Raw genomic sequence first — 21,319 nt, forward strand, 5'->3', positions numbered from 1 at the left:
AACGCCCATAGATCCTTGTACCATACCTCATCTACAACTGGTCTCACTTCTTCTTCATGCTTTCTACTCTAGATGTGAAAATAACCTCAGGACGGTGAAATCACAGAAGAAGACATCAGAGACCACACTGGCTCAAACAAAAAGCAGCCTCTGGACGACAGAGGCGAAACTAAGAGCAAAAGAAAAGGATTTAGTCTTAAAGGGAAACGAGATTTCTAATGTAAAAAAATCCCTTCAGGAGGTGCAGAGAAGCCTGGAGGGGAAGACGAGACAAACAGAGGAGCAGAAGAAGAAACTGACGGACCTGGGAGACAGGATAAGAGACGCGGGAAAATGCTTAAATAGGTCAACGGGTACGTAAAGTATATGTGTGTATATAGTGTCAGTGTGAGGGGTGGAGGTGTATGTACAGTGTCAGTGTGAGGGGTGGAGGTATATGTATAATGTCAGTGTGAGGGGTGGAGGTGTATGTATAGTGTCAGTGTGAGGGGTGGAGGTGTATGTACAGTGTCAGTGTGAGGGGTGGAGGTGTATGTACAGTGTCAGTGTGAGGGGTGGAGGTGTATTTATAGTGTCAGTGTGAGGGGTGGAGGTGCATGTATAGTGTCAGTGTGAGGGGTGGAGGTGCATGTACAGTGTCAGTGTGAGGGGTGGAAGTGTTTGTACAGTGTCAGTGTAAGGGGTGGAGGTGTATGTACAGTGTCAGTGTGAGGGGTGGAGGTGTATGTACAGTGTCAGTGTGAGGGGTGGAGGTGTATGTACAGTGTCAGTGTGAGGGGTGGAGGTGTATGTATAGGGTCAGTGTGAGGGGTAGAGGTGTATGCACAGTGTCAGTGTGAGGGGTGGAGGTGTATGTATAGGGTCAGTGTGAGGGGTGGAGGTGTATGTATAGGGTCAGTGTGAGGGGTAGAGGTGTAGGTACAGTGTCAGTGTGAGGGGTGGAGGTGTATGTATAGTGTCAGTGTGAGGGGTGGAGGTGTATGTACAGTGTCAGTGTGAGGGGTGGAGGTGTATGTATAGTGTCAGTGTGAGGGGTGGAGGTGTATGTACAGTGTCAGTGTGAGGGGTGGAGGTGTATGTATAGTGTCAGTGTGAGGGGTGGAGGTGTATGTACAGTGTCAGTGTGAGGGGTGGAGGTGTATGTACAGTGTCAGTGTGAGGGGTAGAGGTGTATGTACAGTGTCAGTGTGAGGGGTGGAGGTGTATGTATAGTGTCAGTGTGAGGGGTGGAGGTGTATGTACAGTGTCAGTGTGAGGGGTGGAGGTGTATGTACAGTGTCAGTGTGAGGGGTGGAGGTGTATGTATAGGGTCAGTGTGAGGGGTAGAGGTGTATGCACAGTGTCAGTGTGAGGGGTGGAGGTGTATGTATAGGGTCAGTGTGAGGGGTGGAGGTGTATGTACAGTGTCAGTGTGAGGGGTAGAGGTGTAGGTACAGTGTCAGTGTGAGGGGTGGAGGTGTATGTATAGTGTCAGTGTGAGGGGTGGAGGTGTATGTACAGTGTCAGTGTGAGGGGTGGAGGTATATGTATAGTGTCAGTGTGAGGGGTGGAGGTGTATGTACAGTGTCAGTGTGAGGGGTGGAGGTGTATGTATAGTGTCAGTGTGAGGGGTGGAGGTGTATGTACAGTGTCAGTGTGAGGGGTGGAGGTGTATGTACAGTGTCAGTGTGAGGGGTGGAGGTGTATGTATAGTGTCAGTGTGAGGGGTGGAGGTGTATGTACAGTGTCAGTGTGAGGGGTAGAGGTGTATGTACAGTGCCAGTGTGAGGGGTGGAGGTGTATGTATAGTGTCAGTGTGAGGGGTGGAGGTGTATGTACAGTGTCAGTGTGAGGGGTGGAGGTGTATGTACAGTGTCAGCGTGAGGGGTGGAGGTGCATGTATAGTGTCAGTGTGAGGGGTGGAGGTGTATGTACAGTGTCAGTGTGAGGGGTGGAGGTATATGTATAATGTCAGTGTGAGGGGTGGAGGTGTATGTACAGTGTCAGTGTGAGGGGTGGAGGTATATGTATAGTGTCAGTGTGAGGGGTGGAGGTGTATGTACAGTGTCAGTGTGAGGGGTGGAGGTATATGTATAATGTCAGTGTGAGGGGTGGAGGTGTATGTATAGTGTCAGTGTGAGGGGTGGAGGTGTATGTACAGTGTCAGTGTGAGGGGTGGAGGTGTATGTACAGTGTCAGTGTGAGGGGTGGAGGTGTATTTATAGTGTCAGTGTGAGGGGTGGAGGTGCATGTATAGTGTCAGTGTGAGGGGTGGAGGTGCATGTACAGTGTCAGTGTGAGGGGTGGAAGTGTTTGTACAGTGTCAGTGTAAGGGGTGGAGGTGTATGTACAGTGTCAGTGTGAGGGGTGGAGGTGTATGTACAGTGTCAGTGTGAGGGGTGGAGGTGTATGTACAGTGTCAGTGTGAGGGGTGGAGGTGTATGTATAGGGTCAGTGTGAGGGGTAGAGGTGTATGCACAGTGTCAGTGTGAGGGGTGGAGGTGTATGTATAGGGTCAGTGTGAGGGGTGGAGGTGTATGTATAGGGTCAGTGTGAGGGGTAGAGGTGTAGGTACAGTGTCAGTGTGAGGGGTGGAGGTGTATGTATAGTGTCAGTGTGAGGGGTGGAGGTGTATGTACAGTGTCAGTGTGAGGGGTGGAGGTGTATGTATAGTGTCAGTGTGAGGGGTGGAGGTGTATGTACAGTGTCAGTGTGAGGGGTGGAGGTGTATGTATAGTGTCAGTGTGAGGGGTGGAGGTGTATGTACAGTGTCAGTGTGAGGGGTGGAGGTGTATGTACAGTGTCAGTGTGAGGGGTAGAGGTGTATGTACAGTGTCAGTGTGAGGGGTGGAGGTGTATGTATAGTGTCAGTGTGAGGGGTGGAGGTGTATGTACAGTGTCAGTGTGAGGGGTGGAGGTGTATGTACAGTGTCAGTGTGAGGGGTGGAGGTGTATGTATAGGGTCAGTGTGAGGGGTAGAGGTGTATGCACAGTGTCAGTGTGAGGGGTGGAGGTGTATGTATAGGGTCAGTGTGAGGGGTGGAGGTGTATGTACAGTGTCAGTGTGAGGGGTAGAGGTGTAGGTACAGTGTCAGTGTGAGGGGTGGAGGTGTATGTATAGTGTCAGTGTGAGGGGTGGAGGTGTATGTACAGTGTCAGTGTGAGGGGTGGAGGTATATGTATAGTGTCAGTGTGAGGGGTGGAGGTGTATGTACAGTGTCAGTGTGAGGGGTGGAGGTGTATGTATAGTGTCAGTGTGAGGGGTGGAGGTGTATGTACAGTGTCAGTGTGAGGGGTGGAGGTGTATGTACAGTGTCAGTGTGAGGGGTGGAGGTGTATGTATAGTGTCAGTGTGAGGGGTGGAGGTGTATGTACAGTGTCAGTGTGAGGGGTAGAGGTGTATGTACAGTGCCAGTGTGAGGGGTGGAGGTGTATGTATAGTGTCAGTGTGAGGGGTGGAGGTGTATGTACAGTGTCAGTGTGAGGGGTGGAGGTGTATGTACAGTGTCAGCGTGAGGGGTGGAGGTGCATGTATAGTGTCAGTGTGAGGGGTGGAGGTGTATGTACAGTGTCAGTGTGAGGGGTGGAGGTATATGTATAATGTCAGTGTGAGGGGTGGAGGTGTATGTACAGTGTCAGTGTGAGGGGTGGAGGTATATGTATAGTGTCAGTGTGAGGGGTGGAGGTGTATGTACAGTGTCAGTGTGAGGGGTGGAGGTGTATGTATAGTGTCAGTGTGAGGGGTGGAGGTGTATGTACAGTGTCAGTGTGAGGGGTGGAGGTGTATGTACAGTGTCAGTGTGAGGGGTGGAGGTGTATGTATAGTGTCAGTGTGAGGGGTGGAGGTGTATGTACAGTGTCAGTGTGAGGGGTAGAGGTGTATGTACAGTGTCAGTGTGAGGGGTAGAGGTGTATGTACAGTGTCAGTGTGAGGGGTGGAGGTGTATGTACAGTGTCAGTGTGAGGGGTGGAGTTGTATGTATAGGGTCAGTGTGAGGGGTGGAGGTGTATGTACAGTGTCAGTGTGAGGGGTGGAGGTGTATGTACAGTGTCAGCGTGAGGGGTGGAGGTGCATGTATAGTGTCAGTGTGAGGGGTGGAGGTGTATGTACAGTGTCAGTGTGAGGGGTGGAGGTATATGTATAATGTCAGTGTGAGGGGTGGAGGTGTATGTATAGTGTCAGTGTGAGGGGTGGAGGTGTATGTACAGTGTCAGTGTGAGGGGTGGAGGTGTATGTATAATGTCAGTGTAAGGGGTGGAGGTGTATGTATAGTGTCAGTGTGAGGGGTGGAGGTGTATTTATAGTGTCAGTGTGAGGGGTGGAGGTGCATGTATAGTGTCAGTGTGAGGGGTGGAGGTGCATGTACAGTGTCAGTGTGAGGGGTGGAAGTGTTTGTACAGTGTCAGTGTAAGGGGTGGAGGTGTATGTACAGTGTCAGTGTGAGGGGTGGAGGTGTATGTACAGTGTCAGTGTGAGGGGTGGAGGTGTGTGTACAGTGTCAGTGTGAGGGGTGGAGGTGTATGTATAGGGTCAGTGTGAGGGGTAGAGGTGTATGCACAGTGTCAGTGTGAGGGGTGGAGGTGTATGTATAGGGTCAGTGTGAGGCGTGGAGGTGTATGTACAGTGTCAGTGTGAGGGGTAGAGGTGTAGGTACAGTGTCAGTGTGAGGGGTGGAGGTGTATGTATAGTGTCAGTGTGAGGGGTGGAGGTGTATGTGCAGTGTCAGTGTGAGGGGTGGAGGTGTATGTACAGTGTCAGTGTGAGGGGTGGAGGTGTATGTACAGTGTCAGTGTGAGGGGTAGAGGTGTATGTACAGTGTCAGTGTGAGGGGTGGAAGTGTATGTATAGTGTCAGTGTGAGGGGTGGAGGTGTATGTACAGTGTCAGTGTGAGGGGTGGAGGTGTATGTACAGTGTCAGTGTGAGGGGTGGCGGTGTATGTATAGGGTCAGTGTGAGGGGTAGAGGTGTATGCACAGTGTCAGTGTGAGGGGTGGAGGTGTATGTATAGGGTCAGTGTGAGGGGTGGAGGTGTATGTACAGTGTCAGTGTGAGGGGTAGAGGTGTAGGTACAGTGTCAGTGTGAGGGGTGGAGGTGTACGTATAGTGTCAGTGTGAGGGGTGGAGGTGTATGTACAGTGTCAGTGTGAGGGGTGGAGGTATATGTATAGTGTCAGTGTGAGGGGTGGAGGTGTATGTACAGTGTCAGTGTGAGGGGTGGAGGTGTATGTATAGTGTCAGTGTGAGGGGTGGAGGTGTATGTACAGTGTCAGTGTGAGGGGTGGAGGTGTATGTACAGTGTCAGTGTGAGGGGTAGAGGTGTATGTACAGTGTCAGTGTGAGGGGTGGAGGTGTATGTATAGTGTCAGTGTGAGGGGTGGAGGTGTATGTACAGTGTCAGTGTGAGGGGTAGAGGTGTATGTACAGTGTCAGTGTGAGGGGTGGAGGTGTATGTATAGTGTCAGTGTGAGGGGTGGAGGTGTATGTACAGTGTCAGTGTGAGGGGTGGAGGTGTATGTATAGTGTCAGTGTGAGGGGTGGAGGTGTATGTACAGTGTCAGTGTGAGGGGTGGAGGTGTATGTATAGTGTCAGTGTGAGGGGTGGAGGTGTATGTACAGTGTCAGTGTGAGGGGTGGAGGTGTATGTATAGTGTCAGTGTGAGGGGTGGAGTTGTATGTACAGTGCCAGTGTGAGGGGTGGAGGTGTATGTACCGTGTCAGTGTGAGGGGTGGAGGTGTATGTACAGTGTCAGTGTGAGGAGTGGAGGTGTATGTATAGGGTCAGTGTGAGGGGTGGAGGTGTATGTACCGTGTCAGTGTGAGGGGTGGAGGTGTATGTACAGTGTCAGTGTGAGGGGTGGAGGTGTATGTATAGGGTCAGTGTGAGGGATGGAAGTGTATGTACAGTGTCAGTGTGAGGGGTGGAGGTGTATGTGCAGTGTCAGAGTGAGGGGTGGAGGTGTATGTACAGTGTCAGTGTGAGGGGTGGAGGTGTATGTACAGTGTCAGTGTGAGGGGTGGAGGTGTATGTACAGTGTCAGTGTGAGGGGTGGAGGTGTATGTACAGTGTCAGTGTGAGGGGTGGAGGTGTATGTATAGTGCCAGTGTGAGGGGTGGAGGTGTATATACAGTGTCAGTGTGAGGGGTGGAGGTGTATCTATAGTGTCAGTGTGAGGAGTGGAGGTGTATGTATAGTGTCAGTGTGAGGGTTGGAGGTGTATGTACAGTGTCAGTATGAGGGGTGGAGGTGTATATATAGTGTCAGTGTGAGGGGTGGAGGTGTATGTACAGTGTCAGTGTGAGGGGTGGAGGTGTATGTATAGTGTCAGTATGAGGGGTGGAGATGTATGTACAGTGTCAGTATGAGGGGTGGAGGTGTATGTACAGTGTCAGTGTGAGGGGTGGAGGTGTATATATAGTGTCAGTGTGAGGGGTGGAGGTGTATGTACAGTGTCAGTGTGAGGGGTGGAGGTGTATCTATAGTGTCAGTGTGAGGAGTGGAGGTGTATGTATAGTGTCAGTGTGAGGGTTGGAGGTGTATGTACAGTGTCAGTATGAGGGGTGGAGGTGTATATATAGTGTCAGTGTGAGGGGTGGAGGTGTATGTACTGTGTCAGTGTGAGGGGTGGAGGTGTATGTACAGTGTCAGTGTGAGGGGTGGAGGTGTCTGTATAGTGTCAGTGTGAGGGGTGGAGGTGTATGTACAGTGTCAGTGTGAGGGGTGGAGGTGTCTGTATAGTGTCAGTGTGAGGGATGGAGGTGTATGTACAGTGTCAGTATGAGGGGTGGAGGTGTATGTACAGTGTCAGTGTGAGGGGTGGAGGTGTATGTATAGTGTCAGTGTGAGGGGTGGAGGTGTATGTATAGTGTCAGTATGAGGGGTGGAGATGTATGTATAGTGTCAGTGTGAGGGATGGAGGTGTATGTACAGTGTCAGTATGAGGGGTGGAGGTGTATGTACTGTGTCAGAGTGAGGGGTGGAGGTGTATGTATAGTGTCAGTGTGAGGGGTGGAGGTGTATGTACAGTGTCAGTGTGAGAGGTGGAGGTGTATGTACAGTGTCAGTGTGAGGGGTGGAGGTGTATGTACAGTGTCAGCGTGAGGGATGGAGGTGTATGTACAGTGTCAGAGTGAGGGGTGGAGGTGTATGTACTGTGTCAGTATGAGGGGTGGAGGTGTATGTACAGTGTCTGTGTGAGGGGTGGAGGTGTATGTATAGTGTCAGTGTGAGGGGTGGAGGTGTATGTACAGTATCAGTGTGAGGGGTGGAGGTGTATTTACAGTATCAGTGTGAGGGGTGGAGGTGTATGTACAGTGTCAGTGTGAGGGGTGGAGGTGTATGTACAGTATCAGTGTGAGGGGTGGAGGTGTATGTACATTGTAAGGGGTGGAGGTGTATGTATAGTGTCAGTGTGAGGAGTGGAGGTGTATGTATAGTGTCAGTGTGAGGGGTGGAGGTGTATGTATAGTGTCAGTGTGAGGAGTGGAGGTGTATGTGCAGTGTCAGTGTGAGGGGTGGAGGTGTATGTATAGTGTCAGTGTGAGGAGTGGAGGTGTATGTATAGTGTCAGTGTGAGGGGTGGAGGTGTATGTATAGTGTCAGTGTGAGGAGTGGAGGTGTATGTACAGTGTCAGTGTGAGGGGTGGAGGTGTATGTACAGTGTCAGTGTGAGGGGTGGAGGTGTATGTACAGTATCAGTGTGAGGGGTGGAGGTGTATGTACAGTGTCAGTGTGAGGGGTGGAGGTGTATGTACAGTGTCAGTGTGAGGGGTGGAGGTGAATGTACAGTGTCAGTGTGAGGAGTGGAGGTGTATGTACAGTGTCAGTGTGAGGGGTGGAGGTGTATGTACAGTGTCAGTGTGAGGGGTGGAGGTGTATATATAGGGTCAGTGTGAGGGGTGGAGGTGTATATATAGTGTCAGTGTGAGGGGTGGAGGTGTATGTACAGTATCAGTGTGAGAGGTGGAGGTGTATGTACAGTGTCAGTGTGAGGGGTGGAGGTGTATGTACAGTGTCAGTGTGAGGGGTGGAGGTGTATGTACAGTATCAGTGTGAGGGGTGGAGGTGTATGTACAGTGTCAGTGTGAGGGGTGGAGGTGTATGTACAGTGTCAGTGTGAGGGGTGGAGGTGAATGTACAGTGTCAGTGTGAGGAGTGGAGGTGTATGTACAGTGTCAGCGTGAGGGGTGGAGGTGTATGTACAGTGTCAGTGTGAGGGGTGGAGGTGTATATATAGGGTCAGTGTGAGGGGTGGAGGTGTATGTATAGGGTCAGTGTGAGGGGTGGAGGTGTATGTATAGGGTCAGTGTGAGGGGTGGAGGTGTATGTATAGGTTCAGTGTGAGGGGTAGAGGTGTATGTATAGGGTCAGTGTGAGGGGTGGAGGTGTATGTATAGGTTCAGTGTGAGGGGTGGAGGTGTATGTATAGTGCCAGTGTGAGGGGTGAAGGTGTATGTATAGTGTCAGTGTGAGGGGTGAAGATGCATGTATAGTGTTAGTGTGAGGGGTAGAGGGGTATATACAGTGTCAGTGTGAGGGGTGGAGGTGTATGTACTGTGTCAGTGTGAGTGGTGGAGGTGTATGTATAGGGTCAGTGTGAGGGGTGGAGGTGTATGTATAGTGCCAGTGTGAGGGGTGGAGGTGTATGTATAGTGTCAGTGTGAGGGGTGGAAGTGTATGTATAGGGTCAGTGTGAGGGGTGGAGGTGTATGTACAGTGTCAGTGTGAGGGGTGGAGGTGTATGTATAGGGTCAGTGTGAGGGGTGGAGGTGTATGTACTGTATCAGTGTGAGGGGTGGAGGTGTATGTATAGTGTCAGTGTGAGGGGTGGAGGTGTATGTATAGGGTCAGTGTGAGGGGTGGAGATGTATGTATAGTGCCAGTGTGAGGAGTGGAGGTGTATGTATAGTGTCAGTGTGAGGGGTGGAAGTGTATGTATAGGGTCAGTGTGAGGGGTGGAGGTGTATGTACAGTGTCAGTGTGAGGGGTGGAGGTGTATGTATAGGGTCAGTGTGAGGGGTGGAGGTGTATGTATAGTGCCAGTGTGAGGGGTGGAGATGTATGTATAGTGTCAGTGTGAGGGGTAGAGGTGTATGTACAGTGTCAGTGTGAGTGGTGGAAGTGTATGTATAGGGTCAGTGTGAGGGGTGGAGGTGTATGTATAGTGCCAGTGTGAGGGGTGGAGGTGTATGTATAGTGCCAGTGTGAGGGGTGGAGGTGTATGTATAGTGCCAGTGTGAGGGGTGGAGATGTATGTATAGTGTCAGTGTGAGGGGTAGAGGTGTATGTACAGTGTCAGTGTGAGTGGTGGAAGTGTATGTATAGGGTCAGTGTGAGGGGTGGAGGTGTATGTATAGTGCCAGTATGAGAGTTGGAGGTGTATGTACAGTGTCAGTGTGAGGGGTGGAGGTGCATGTATAGTTTCAGTGTGAGGGGTGGAGTTGTATGTATAGTGTCAGTGTGAGGGGTGGAGGTGTATGTATAGTGCCAGTGTGAGGGGTGGAGGTGTATGTATAGTGTCAGTGTGAGGGGTGGAGATGTATGTATAGTGTCAGTGTGAGGGGTGGATTTGTATGTATAGTGTCAGTGTGAGGGGTGGAGGTGTATGTATAGTGCCAGTGTGAGGGGTGGAGGTGTATGTATAGTGTCAGTGTGAGGGGTGTAGGTGTATGTATAGTGTCAGTGTGAGGGGTGGAGTTGTATGTATAGTGTCAGTGTGAGGGGTGGAGGTGTATGTATAGTGCCAGTGTGAGGGGTGGAGGTGTATGTATAGTGTCAGTGTGAGGGGTGGAGATGTATGTATAGTGTCAGTGTGAGGCGTGGAGGTGTATGTACAGTGTCAGTGTGAGGGGTGTAGGTGTATGTATAGTGTCAGTGTGAGGGGTGGAGTTGTATGTATAGTGTCAGTGTGAGGGGTGGAGGTGTATGTATAGGGTCAGTGTGAGGGGTGGAGGTGTATGTACAGTGTCAGTGTGAGGGGTGGAGGTGTAAGTACAGTGTCAGTGTGAGGGGTGGAGGTGTATGTACAGTGTCAGTGTGAGGGGTGGAGGTGTATGTATAGTGCCAGTGTGAGGGGTGGAGGTGCATGTATAGGGTCAGTGTGAGGGGTGGAGGTGTATGTACAGTGTCAGTGTGAGGCGTGGAGGTGTATGTATAGGGTCAGTGTGAGGGGTGGAGGTGTATGTATAGTATCAGTGTGAGGGGTGGAGGTGTATGTACAGTGTCAGTGTGAGGGGTGGAGGTGTATGTACAGTGTCAGTGTGAGGGGTGGAGGTGTATGTATAGTGCCAGTGTGAGGAGTGGAGGTGCATGTATAGGGTCAGTGTGAGGGGTGGAGGTGTATGTATAGTGTCAGTATGAGGGGTGGAGGTGTATGTACAGTGTCAGTGTGAGGGGTGGAGGTGTATATATAGTGTCAGTGTGAGGGGTGGAGGTGTATGTATAGTGTCAGTGTGAGGGGTGGAGGTGGACGTGCAGTGTCAGTGTGAGGGGTAGAGATGTATGTATAGTGTCAGTATGAGGGGTGGAGGTGTATGTATAGTGTCAGTGTGAGGGGTGGAGGTGTATGTATAGTGTCAGTGTGAGGGGTGGAGGTGTATATATAGTGCCAGTGTGAGGGGTGGAAGTGTATATAGTGTCAGTGTGAGGGATGGAGGTGTATGTATAGTGTCAGTGTGAGGGGTGGAGGTGTATGTACAGTGTCAGTGTGAGAGGTGGAGGTGTATGTATAGTGCCAGTGTGAGTGGTGGAGGTGCATGTATAGGGTCAGTGTGAGGGGTGGAGGTGTATGTACAGTGTCAGTGTGAGGCGTGGAGGTGTATGTATAGGGTCAGTGTGAGGGGTGGAGGTGTATGTACAGTGTCAGTGTGAGGGGTGGAGGTGTATGTACAGTGTCAGTGTGAGGGGTGGAGGTGTATGTACAGTGTCAGTGTGAGGAGTGGAGGTGTATGTATAGGGTCAGTGTGAGGGGTGGAGGTGTATGTATAGTGTCAGTGTGAGGGGTGGAGGTGTATGTACAGTGTCAGTGTGAGGGGTGGAGGTGTATGTACAGTGTCAGTGTGAGGGGTGGAGGTGTATGTACAGTGTCAGTGTGAGGAGTGGAGGTGCATGTATAGGGTCAGTGTGAGGGGTGGAGGTGTATGTATAGTGCCAGTGTGAGGGGTGGAGGTGCATGTATAGTGTCAGTGTGAGGGGTGGAGGTGTATGTACAGTGTCAGTGTGAGGGGTGGAGGTGTATGTACAGTGTCAGTGTGAGGGGTGGAGGTGTATGTACAGTGTCAGTGTGAGGGGTGGAGGTGTATGTACAGTGTCAGTGTGAGGGGTGGAGGTGTATGTATAGGGTCAGTGTGAGGGGTGGAGGTGTATGTACAGTGTCAATGTGAGGGGTGGAGGTGTATGTACTGTGTCAGTGTGAGGGGTGGAGGTGTATGTACTGTGTCAGTGTGAGGGGTGGAGGTGTATGTACTGTGTCAGTGTGAGGGGTGGAGGTGTATGTACTGTGTCAGTGTGAGGGGTGGAGGTGTATGTATAGGGTCAGTGTGAGGGGTGGAGTTGTATGTACAGTGTCAGTGTGAGGGGTGGAGGTGTATGTACAGTGTCAGTGTGAAGGGTGGAGGTGTATGTACAGTGTCAGTGTGAGGGGTGGAGGTGTATGTATAGGGTCAGTGTGAGGGGTGGAGCTGTATGTACAGTGTCAGTGTGAGGGGTGGAGGTGTATGTACTGTGTAAGTGTGAGGGGTGGAGGTGTATGTACTGTGTCAGTGTGAGGGGTGGAGCTGTATGTACTGTGTCAGTGTGAGGGGTGGAGGTGTATGTATAGTGTCAGTGTGAGGGGTGTAGGTGTATGTATAGTGCCAGTATGAGGGGTGGAGGTGTATATACAGTGTCAGTGTGAGGGGTGGAGGTGTATGTACAGTGTCAGTGTGAGGGGTGGAGGTGTATATACAGTGTCAGTGTGAGGGGTGGAGGTGTATGTACAGTGTCAGTGTGAGGGGTGGAGGTGTATGTATAGTGTTAGTGTGAGGGGGGAGGTGTATGTACTGTGTCAGTGTGAGGGGTGGAGGTGTATGTATAGTGTCAGTGTGAGGGGTGGAGTTGTATGTATAGTGCCAGTGTGAGGGGTGGAGGTGTATATATAGTGTCAGTGTGAGGGGTGGAGGTGTATGTATAGGGTCAGTGTGAGGGGTGGAGGTGCATGTATAGTGTCAGTGTGAGGGGTGGAGGTGTATGTATAGTGTCAGTGTGAGGGGTGGAGTTGTATGTATAGTGCCAGTGTGAGGGGTGGAGGTGTATGTATAGTGTCAGTGTGAGGGGTGGAGTTGTATGTATAGTGCCATTGTGAGGGGTGGAGGTGTATGTATAGTGTCAGTGTGATGGGTGGAGGTGTATGTATAGGGTCAGTGTGAGGGGTGGAGGTGTATGTATAGTGTCAGTGTGAGGGGTGGAGTTGTATGTATAGTGTCAGTGTGAGGGGTGGAGGTATATGTATAGTGCCAGTGTGAGGGGTGGAGGTGTATGTATAGTGCCAGTGTGAGGGGTGGAGGTGTATGTATAGTGTCAGTGTGAGGGGTGGAGGTGTATGTATAGTGTAAGTGTGAGGGGTGGAGGTGTATGTATAGTGTCAGTGTGTGGGGTGGAGGTGTATGTACAGTGTCAGTGTGAGGGGTGGAGGTGTATGTATAGTGTCAGTGTGAGGGGTGAAGGTGCATGTATAGTGTCAGTGTGAGGGGTGGAGGTGTATGTATAGGGTCAGTGTGAGGGGTGGAGGTGTATGTATAGTGTCAGTGTGAGGGGTGAAGGTGCATGTATAGTGTCAGTGTGAGGGGTGGAGGTGTATGTATAGGGTCAGTGTGAGGGGTGGAGGTGTATGTACTGTGTCAGTGTGAGGGGTGGAGGTGTATGTACTGTGTCAGTGTGAGGGGTGGAGGTGTATGTACTGTGTCAGTGTGAGGGGTGGAGGTGTATGTATAGGGTCAGTGTGAGGGGTGGAGGTGTATGTACAGTGTCAGTGTGAGGGGTGGAGGTGTATGTACAGTGTCAGTGTGAGGGGTGGAGGTGTATGTACAGTGTCAGTGTGAGGGGTGGAGGTGTATGTATAGGGTCAGTGTGAGGGGTGGAGGTGTATGTACAGTGTCAGTGTGAGGGGTGGAGGTGTATGTACTGTGTAAGTGTGAGGGGTGAAGGTGTATGTACTGTGTCAGTGTGAGGGGTGGAGGTGTATGTACTGTGTCAGTGTGAGGGGTGGAGGTGTATGTATAGTGTCAGTGTGAGGGGTGTAGGTGTATGTATAGTGCCAGTATGAGGGGTGGAGGTGTATGTACAGTGTCAGTGTGAGGGGTGGAGGTGTATATACAGTGTCAGTGTGAGGGGTGGAGGTGTATGTACAGTGTCAGTGTGAGGGGTGGAGGTGTATGTATAGTGTTAGTGTGAGGGGGGAGGTGTATGTACTGTGTCAGTGTGAGGGGTGGAGGTGTATGTATAGTGTCAGTGTGAGGGGTGGAGTTGTATGTATAGTGCCAGTGTGAGGGGTGGAGGTGTATGTATAGTGTCAGTGTGAGGGGTGGAGGTGTATGTATAGGGTCAGTGTGAGGGGTGGAGGTGCATGTATAGTGTCAGTGTGAGGGGTGGAGGTGCATGTATAGTGTCAGTGTGAGGGGTGGAGTTATATGTATAGTGCCAGTGTGAGGGGTGGAGGTGTACGTATAGTGTCAGTGTGAGGGGTGGAGTTGTATGTATAGTGCCAGTGTGAGGGGTGGAGGTGTATGTATAGTGTCAGTGTGATGGGTGTAGGTGTATGTATAGGGTCAGTGTGAGGGGTGGAGGTGTATGTATAGTGTCAGTGTGAGGGGTGGAGGTGTATGTATAGTGTCAGTGTGAGGGGTGGAGGTGTATGTATAGTGTCAGTGTGAGGGGTGGAGGTGTATGTATAGTGCCAGTGTGAGGGGTGGAGTTGTATGTACAGTGTCAGTGTGAGGGGTGGAGGTGTATGTACAGTGTCAGTGTGAGGGGTGTAGTTGTATGTATAGTGCCAGTGTGAGGGGTGGAGGTGTTTGTATAGTGTCAGTGTGAGGGGTGGAGTTGTATGTACAGTGTCAGTGTGAGGGGTGGAGATGTATGTACAGTGTCAGCGTGAGGGGTGGAGGTGTATGTATAGTGTCAGTGTGAGGGGTGGAGGTGTATGTACAGTGTCAGTGTGAGGGGTGGAGGTGTATGTATAGTGCCAGTGTGAGGGGTGGAGTTGTATGTACAGTGTCAGTGTGAGGAGTGGAGGTGTATGTACAGTGTCAGTGTGAGGGGTGTAGGTGTATGTATAGTGCCAGTGTGAGGGGTGGAGGTGTATGTATATTGTCTGTGTGAGGGGTGGAGGTGTATGTACTGTGTCAGTGTGAGGCGTGGAGGTGTTTGTGCAGTGTCATTGTGAGGGGTGGAGGTGTATGTATAGTGTCAGTGTGAGGGGTGGAGGTGTATGTATAGTGTCAGTGTGAGAGGTGGAGGTGCATGTATAGTGTCAGTGTGAGGGGTGGAGGTGTATGTATAGTGTCAGTGTGAGAGGTGGAGGTGCATGTATAGTGTCAGTGTGAGGGGTGGAGGTGTATGTATAGTGCCAGTGTGAGGGGTGGAGGTGTATGTATAGTGTCAGTGTGAGGGGTGGAGGTGTATGTATAGTGTCAGTGTGAGGGGTGGAGGTGTATGTATAGTGTCAGTGTGAGAGGTGAAGGTGCATGTATAGTGTCAGTGTGAGGGGTGGAGGTGTATGTATAGTGTCAGTGTGAGGGGTGGAGGTGCATGTATAGTGTCAGTGTGAGGGGTGGAGGTGTATGTATAGTGCCAGTATGAGGGGTGGAGGTGAATGTATCGTGTCAGTGTGAGGCGTGGAGGTGTTTGTGCAGTGTCAGTGTGAGGGGTGGAGGTGTATGCATAGTGCCAGTGTGAGAGGTGGAGGTGTATGTACAGTGTCAGTGTGAGGGGTGGAGGTGTATGTATAGGGTCAGTGTGAGGGGTGGAGGTGTATGTACAGTGTCAGTGTGAGGGGTGGAGGTGTCTGTATAGTGCCAGTGTGAGGGGTGGAGGTGTATGTATAGGGTCAGTGTGAGGGGTGGAGGTGTATGTACAGTGTCAGTGTGAGGGGTCGAGGTGTATGTATAGTGTCAGTGTGAGGGGTGGAGTTGTATGTATAGTGTCAGTGTGAGGGGTGGAGGTGTATGTATAGTGTCAGTGTGAGGGGTGGAGGTGTATGTATAGTGTCAGTGTGAGGGGTGGAGGTGTATGTATAGGGTCAGTGTGAGGGGTGGAGGTGTATGTACAGTGTCAGTGTGAGGGGTGGAGGTGTATGTATAGTGTCAGTGTGAGGGGTGGAGTTGTATGTATAGTGTCAGTGTGAGGGGTGGAGGTGTATGTATAGTGTCAGTGTGAGGGGTGGAGTTGTATGTATAGTGCCAGTGTGAGGGGTGGAGGTGTATGTATAGTGTCAGTGTGAGGGGTGGAGGTGTATGTATAGGGTCAGTGTGAGGGGTGGAGGTGCATGTATAGTGTCAGTGTGAGGGGTGGAGGTGCATGTATAGTGTCAGTGTGAGGGGTGGAGTTGTATGTATAGTGCCAGTGTGAGGGGTGGAGGTGTATGTATAGTGTCAGTGTGAGGGGTGGAGTTGTATGTATAGTGCCAGTGTGAGGGGTGGAGGTGTATGTATAGTGTCAGTGTGATGGGTGGAGGTGTATGTATAGGGTCAGTGTGAGGGGTGGAGGTGTATGTATAGTGTCAGTGTGAGGGGTGGAGGTGTATGTATAGTGTCAGTGTGAGGGGTGGAGGTGTATGTATAGTGTCAGTGTGAGGGGTGGAGGTGTATGTATAGTGCCAGTGTGAGGGGTGGAGTTGTATGTACAGTGTCAGTGTGAGGGGTGGAGGTGTATGTACAGTGTCAGTGTGAGGGGTGTAGTTGTATGTATAGTGCCAGTGTGAGGGGTGGAGGTGTATGTATAGTGTCAGTGTGAGGGGTGGAGGTGTATGTACAGTGTCAGTGTGAGGGGTGGAGATGTATGTACAGTGTCAGCGTGAGGGGTGGAGGTGTATGTATAGTGTCAGTGTGAGGGGTGGAGGTGTATGTACAGTGTCAGTGTGAGGGGTGGAGGTGTATGTATAGTGCCAGTGTGAGGGGTGGAGTTGTATGTACAGTGTCAGTGTGAGGAGTGGAGGTGTATGTACAGTGTCAGTGTGAGGGGTGTAGGTGTATGTATAGTGCCAGTGTGAGGGGTGGAGGTGTATGTATATTGTCTGTGTGAGGGGTGGAGGTGTATGTACTGTGTCAGTGTGAGGCGTGGAGGTGTTTGTGCAGTGTCATTGTGAGGGGTGGAGGTGTATGTATAGTGTCAGTGTGAGGGGTGGAGGTGTATGTATAGTGTCAGTGTGAGAGGTGGAGGTGCATGTATAGTGTCAGTGTGAGGGGTGGAGGTGTATGTATAGTGTCAGTGTGAGAGGTGGAGGTGCATGTATAGTGTCAGTGTGAGGGGTGGAGGTGTATGTATAGTGCCAGTGTGAGGGGTGGAGGTGTATGTATAGTGTCAGTGTGAGGGGTGGAGGTGTATGTATAGTGTCAGTGTGAGGGGTGGAGGTGTATGTATAGTGTCAGTGTGAGGGGTGGAGGTGCATGTATAGTGTCAGTGTGAGGGGTGGAGGTGTATGTATAGTGTCAGTGTGAGGGGTGTAGGTGTATGTATAGTGCCAGTATGAGGGGTGGAGGTGTATGTACAGTGTCAGTGTGAGGGGTGGAGGTGTATATACAGTGTCAGTGTGAGGGGTGGAGGTGTATGTACAGTGTCAGTGTGAGGGGTGGAGGTGTATGTATAGTGTTAGTGTGAGGGGGGAGGTGTATGTACTGTGTCAGTGTGAGGGGTGGAGGTGTATGTATAGTGTCAGTGTGAGGGGTGGAGTTGTATGTATAGTGCCAGTGTGAGGGGTGGAGGTGTATATATAGTGTCAGTGTGAGGGGTGGAGGTGTATGTATAGGGTCAGTGTGAGGGGTGGAGGTGCATGTATAGTGTCAGTGTGAGGGGTGGAGGTGTATGTATAGTGTCAGTGTGAGGGGTGGAGTTGTATGTATAGTGCCAGTGTGAGGGGTGGAGGTGTATGTATAGTGTCAGTGTGAGGGGTGGAGTTGTATGTATAGTGCCATTGTGAGGCGTGGAGGTGTATGTATAGTGTCAGTGTGATGGGTGGAGGTGTATGTATAGTGTCAGTGTGAGGGGTGAAGGTGCATGTATAGTGTCAGTGTGAGGGGTGGAGGTGTATGTATAGGGTCAGTGTGAGGGGTGGAGGTGTATGTACTGTGTCAGTGTGAGGGGTGGAGGTGTATGTACTGTGTCAGTGTGAGGGGTGGAGGTGTATGTACTGTGTCAGTGTGAGGGGTGGAGGTGTATGTATAGGGTCAGTGTGAGGGGTGGAGGTGTATGTACAGTGTCAGTGTGAGGGGTGGAGGTGTATGTACAGTGTCAGTGTGAGGGGTGGAGGTGTATGTACAGTGTCAGTGTGAGGGGTGGAGGTGTATGTATAGGGTCAGTGTGAGGGGTGGAGGTGTATGTACAGTGTCAGTGTGAGGGGTGGAGGTGTATGTACTGTGTAAGTGTGAGGGGTGGAGGTGTATGTACTGTGTCAGTGTGAGGGGTGGAGGTGTATGTACTGTGTCAGTGTGAGGGGTGGAGGTGTATGTATAGTGTCAGTGTGAGGGGTGTAGGTGTATGTATAGTGCCAGTATGAGGGGTGGAGGTGTATGTACAGTGTCAGTGTGAGGGGTGGAGGTGTATATACAGTGTCAGTGTGAGGGGTGGAGGTGTATGTACAGTGTCAGTGTGAGGGGTGGAGGTGTATGTATAGTGTTAGTGTGAGGGGGAGGTGTATGTACTGTGTCAGTGTGAGGGGTGGAGGTGTATGTATAGTGTCAGTGTGAGGGGTGGAGTTGTATGTATAGTGCCAGTGTGAGGGGTGGAGGTGTATGTATAGTGTCAGTGTGAGGGGTGGAGGTGTATGTATAGGGTCAGTGTGAGGGGTGGAGGTGCATGTATAGTGTCAGTGTGAGGGGTGGAGGTGCATGTATAGTGTCAGTGTGAGGGGTGGAGTTGTATGTATAGTGCCAGTGTGAGGGGTGGAGGTGTATGTATAGTGTCAGTGTGATGGGTGTAGGTGTATGTATAGGGTCAGTGTGAGGGGTGGAGGTGTATGTATAGTGTCAGTGTGAGGGGTGGAGGTGTATGTATAGTGTCAGTGTGAGGGGTGGAGGTGTATGTATAGTGTCAGTGTGAGGGGTGGAGGTGTATGTATAGTGCCAGTGTGAGGGGTGGAGTTGTATGTACAGTGTCAGTGTGAGGGGTGGAGGTGTATGTACAGTGTCAGTGTGAGGGGTGTAGTTGTATGTATAGTGCCAGTGTGAGGGGTGGAGGTGTATGTATAGTGTCAGTGTGAGGGGTGGAGGTGTATGTACAGTGTCAGTGTGAGGGGTGGAGATGTATGTACAGTGTCAGCGTGAGGGGTGGAGGTGTATGTATAGTGTCAGTGTGAGGGGTGGAGGTGTATGTACAGTGTCAGTGTGAGGGGTGGAGGTGTATGTATAGTGCCAGTGTGAGGGGTGGAGTTGTATGTACAGTGTCAGTGTGAGGAGTGGAGGTGTATGTACAGTGTCAGTGTGAGGGGTGTAGGTGTATGTATAGTGCCAGTGTGAGGGGTGGAGGTGTATGTATATTGTCTGTGTGAGGGGTGGAGGTGTATGTACTGTGTCAGTGTGAGGCGTGGAGGTGTTTGTGCAGTGTCATTGTGAGGGGTGGAGGTGTATGTATAGTGTCAGTGTGAGGGGTGGAGGTGTATGTATAGTGTCAGTGTGAGAGGTGGAGGTGCATGTATAGTGTCAGTGTGAGGGGTGGAGGTGTATGTATAGTGTCAGTGTGAGAGGTGGAGGTGCATGTATAGTGTCAGTGTGAGGGGTGGAGGTGTATGTATAGTGCCAGTGTGAGGGGTGGAGGTGTATGTATAGTGTCAGTGTGAGGGGTGGAGGTGTATGTATAGTGTCAGTGTGAGGGGTGGAGGTGTATGTATAGTGTCAGTGTGAGAGGTGGAGGTGCATGTATAGTGTCAGTGTGAGGGGTGGAGGTGTATGTATAGTGTCAGTGTGAGGGGTGGAGGTGCATGTATAGTGTCAGTGTGAGGGGTGGAGGTGTATGTATAGTGCCAGTATGAGGGGTGGAGGTGAATGTATCGTGTCAGTGTGAGGCGTGGAGGTGTTTGTGCAGTGTCAGTGTGAGGGGTGGAGGTGTATGCATAGTGCCAGTGTGAGAGGTGGAGGTGTATGTACAGTGTCAGTGTGAGGGGTGGAGGTGTATGTATAGGGTCAGTGTGAGGGGTGGAGGTGTATGTACAGTGTCAGTGTCAGGGGTGGAGGTGTCTGTATAGTGCCAGTGTGAGGGGTGGAGGTGTATGTATAGGGTCAGTGTGAGGGGTGGAGGTGTATGTACAGTGTCAGTGTGAGGGGTGGAGGTGTATGTATAGTGTCAGTGTGAGGGGTGGAGTTGTATGTATAGTGTCAGTGTGAGGGGTGGAGGTGTATGTATAGTGTCAGTGTGAGGGGTGGAGGTGTATGTATAGTGTCAGTGTGAGGGGTGGAGGTGTATGTATAGGGTCAGTGTGAGGGGTGGAGGTGTATGTACAGTGTCAGTGTGAGGGGTGGAGGTGTATGTATAGTGTCAGTGTGAGGGGTGGAGTTGTATGTATAGTGTCAGTGTGAGGGGTGGAGGTGTATGTATAGTGTCAGTGTGAGGGGTGGAGTTGTATGTATAGTGCCAGTGTGAGGGGTGGAGGTGTATGTATAGTGTCAGTGTGAGGGGTGGAGGTGTATGTATAGGGTCAGTGTGAGGGGTGGAGGTGCATGTATAGTGTCAGTGTGAGGGGTGGAGGTGCATGTATAGTGTCAGTGTGAGGGGTGGAGTTGTATGTATAGTGCCAGTGTGAGGGGTGGAGGTGTATGTATAGTGTCAGTGTGAGGGGTGGAGTTGTATGTATAGTGCCAGTGTGAGGGGTGGAGGTGTATGTATAGTGTCAGTGTGATGGGTGGAGGTGTATGTATAGGGTCAGTGTGAGGGGTGGAGGTGTATGTATAGTGTCAGTGTGAGGGGTGGAGGTGTATGTATAGTGTCAGTGTGAGGGGTGGAGGTGTATGTATAGTGTCAGTGTGAGGGGTGGAGGTGTATGTATAGTGCCAGTGTGAGGGGTGGAGTTGTATGTACAGTGTCAGTGTGAGGGGTGGAGGTGTATGTACAGTGTCAGTGTGAGGGGTGTAGTTGTATGTATAGTGCCAGTGTGAGGGGTGGAGGTGTATGTATAGTGTCAGTGTGAGGGGTGGAGGTGTATGTACAGTGTCAGTGTGAGGGGTGGAGATGTATGTACAGTGTCAGCGTGAGGGGTGGAGGTGTATGTATAGTGTCAGTGTGAGGGGTGGAGGTGTATGTACAGTGTCAGTGTGAGGGGTGGAGGTGTATGTATAGTGCCAGTGTGAGGGGTGGAGTTGTATGTACAGTGTCAGTGTGAGGAGTGGAGGTGTATGTACAGTGTCAGTGTGAGGGGTGTAGGTGTATGTATAGTGCCAGTGTGAGGGGTGGAGGTGTATGTATATTGTCTGTGTGAGGGGTGGAGGTGTATGTACTGTGTCAGTGTGAGGCGTGGAGGTGTTTGTGCAGTGTCATTGTGAGGGGTGGAGGTGTATGTATAGTGTCAGTGTGAGGGGTGGAGGTGTATGTATAGTGTCAGTGTGAGAGGTGGAGGTGCATGTATAGTGTCAGTGTGAGGGGTGGAGGTGTATGTATAGTGTCAGTGTGAGAGGTGGAGGTGCATGTATAGTGTCAGTGTGAGGGGTGGAGGTGTATGTATAGTGCCAGTGTGAGGGGTGGAGGTGTATGTATAGTGTCAGTGTGAGGGGTGGAGGTGTATGTATAGTGTCAGTGTGAGGGGTGGAGGTGTATGTATAGTGTCAGTGTGAGGGGTGGAGGTGCATGTATAGTGTCAGTGTGAGAGGTGGAGGTGCATGTATAGTTTCAGTGTGAGGGGTGGAGGTGTATGTATAGTGTCAGTGTGAGGGGTGGAGGTGCATGTATAGTGTCAGTGTGAGGGGTGGAGGTGTATGTATAGTGCCAGTATGAGGGGTGGAGGTGTATGTATCGTGTCACTGTGAGGCGTGGAGGTGTTTGTGCAGTGTCAGTGTGAGGGGTGGAGGTGTATGCATAGTGCCAGTGTGAGAGGTGGAGGTGTATGTACAGTGTCAGTGTGAGGGGTGGAGGTGTATGTATAGGGTCAGTGTGAGGGGTGGAGGTGT

At 51.1% G+C, this 21,319-nt stretch overlaps 1 protein-coding gene across 2 annotated transcripts in view; it reads left to right on the forward strand.

The window, feature by feature from the left end:
- LOC141273188 (uncharacterized) overlaps positions 1-21,319 on the forward strand; it is a 238,896-nt gene that overhangs the window by 71,777 nt on the left and 145,800 nt on the right. For both annotated transcript variants that reach the window (XM_073684693.1, XM_073684703.1), the window contains one exon: positions 73-353. In XM_073684693.1, the coding sequence (XP_073540794.1) occupies positions 73-353 (281 nt within the window). The remainder of the gene's footprint in view (positions 1-72; positions 354-21,319) is intronic.

Source organism: Phyllobates terribilis, unplaced genomic scaffold, assembly GCF_046119375.1.
Source record: "Phyllobates terribilis strain yellow unplaced genomic scaffold, ASM4611937v1 Scaffold_1__5_contigs__length_1240528914, whole genome shotgun sequence".
Lineage (NCBI taxonomy): Eukaryota > Metazoa > Chordata > Amphibia > Anura > Dendrobatidae > Phyllobates > Phyllobates terribilis.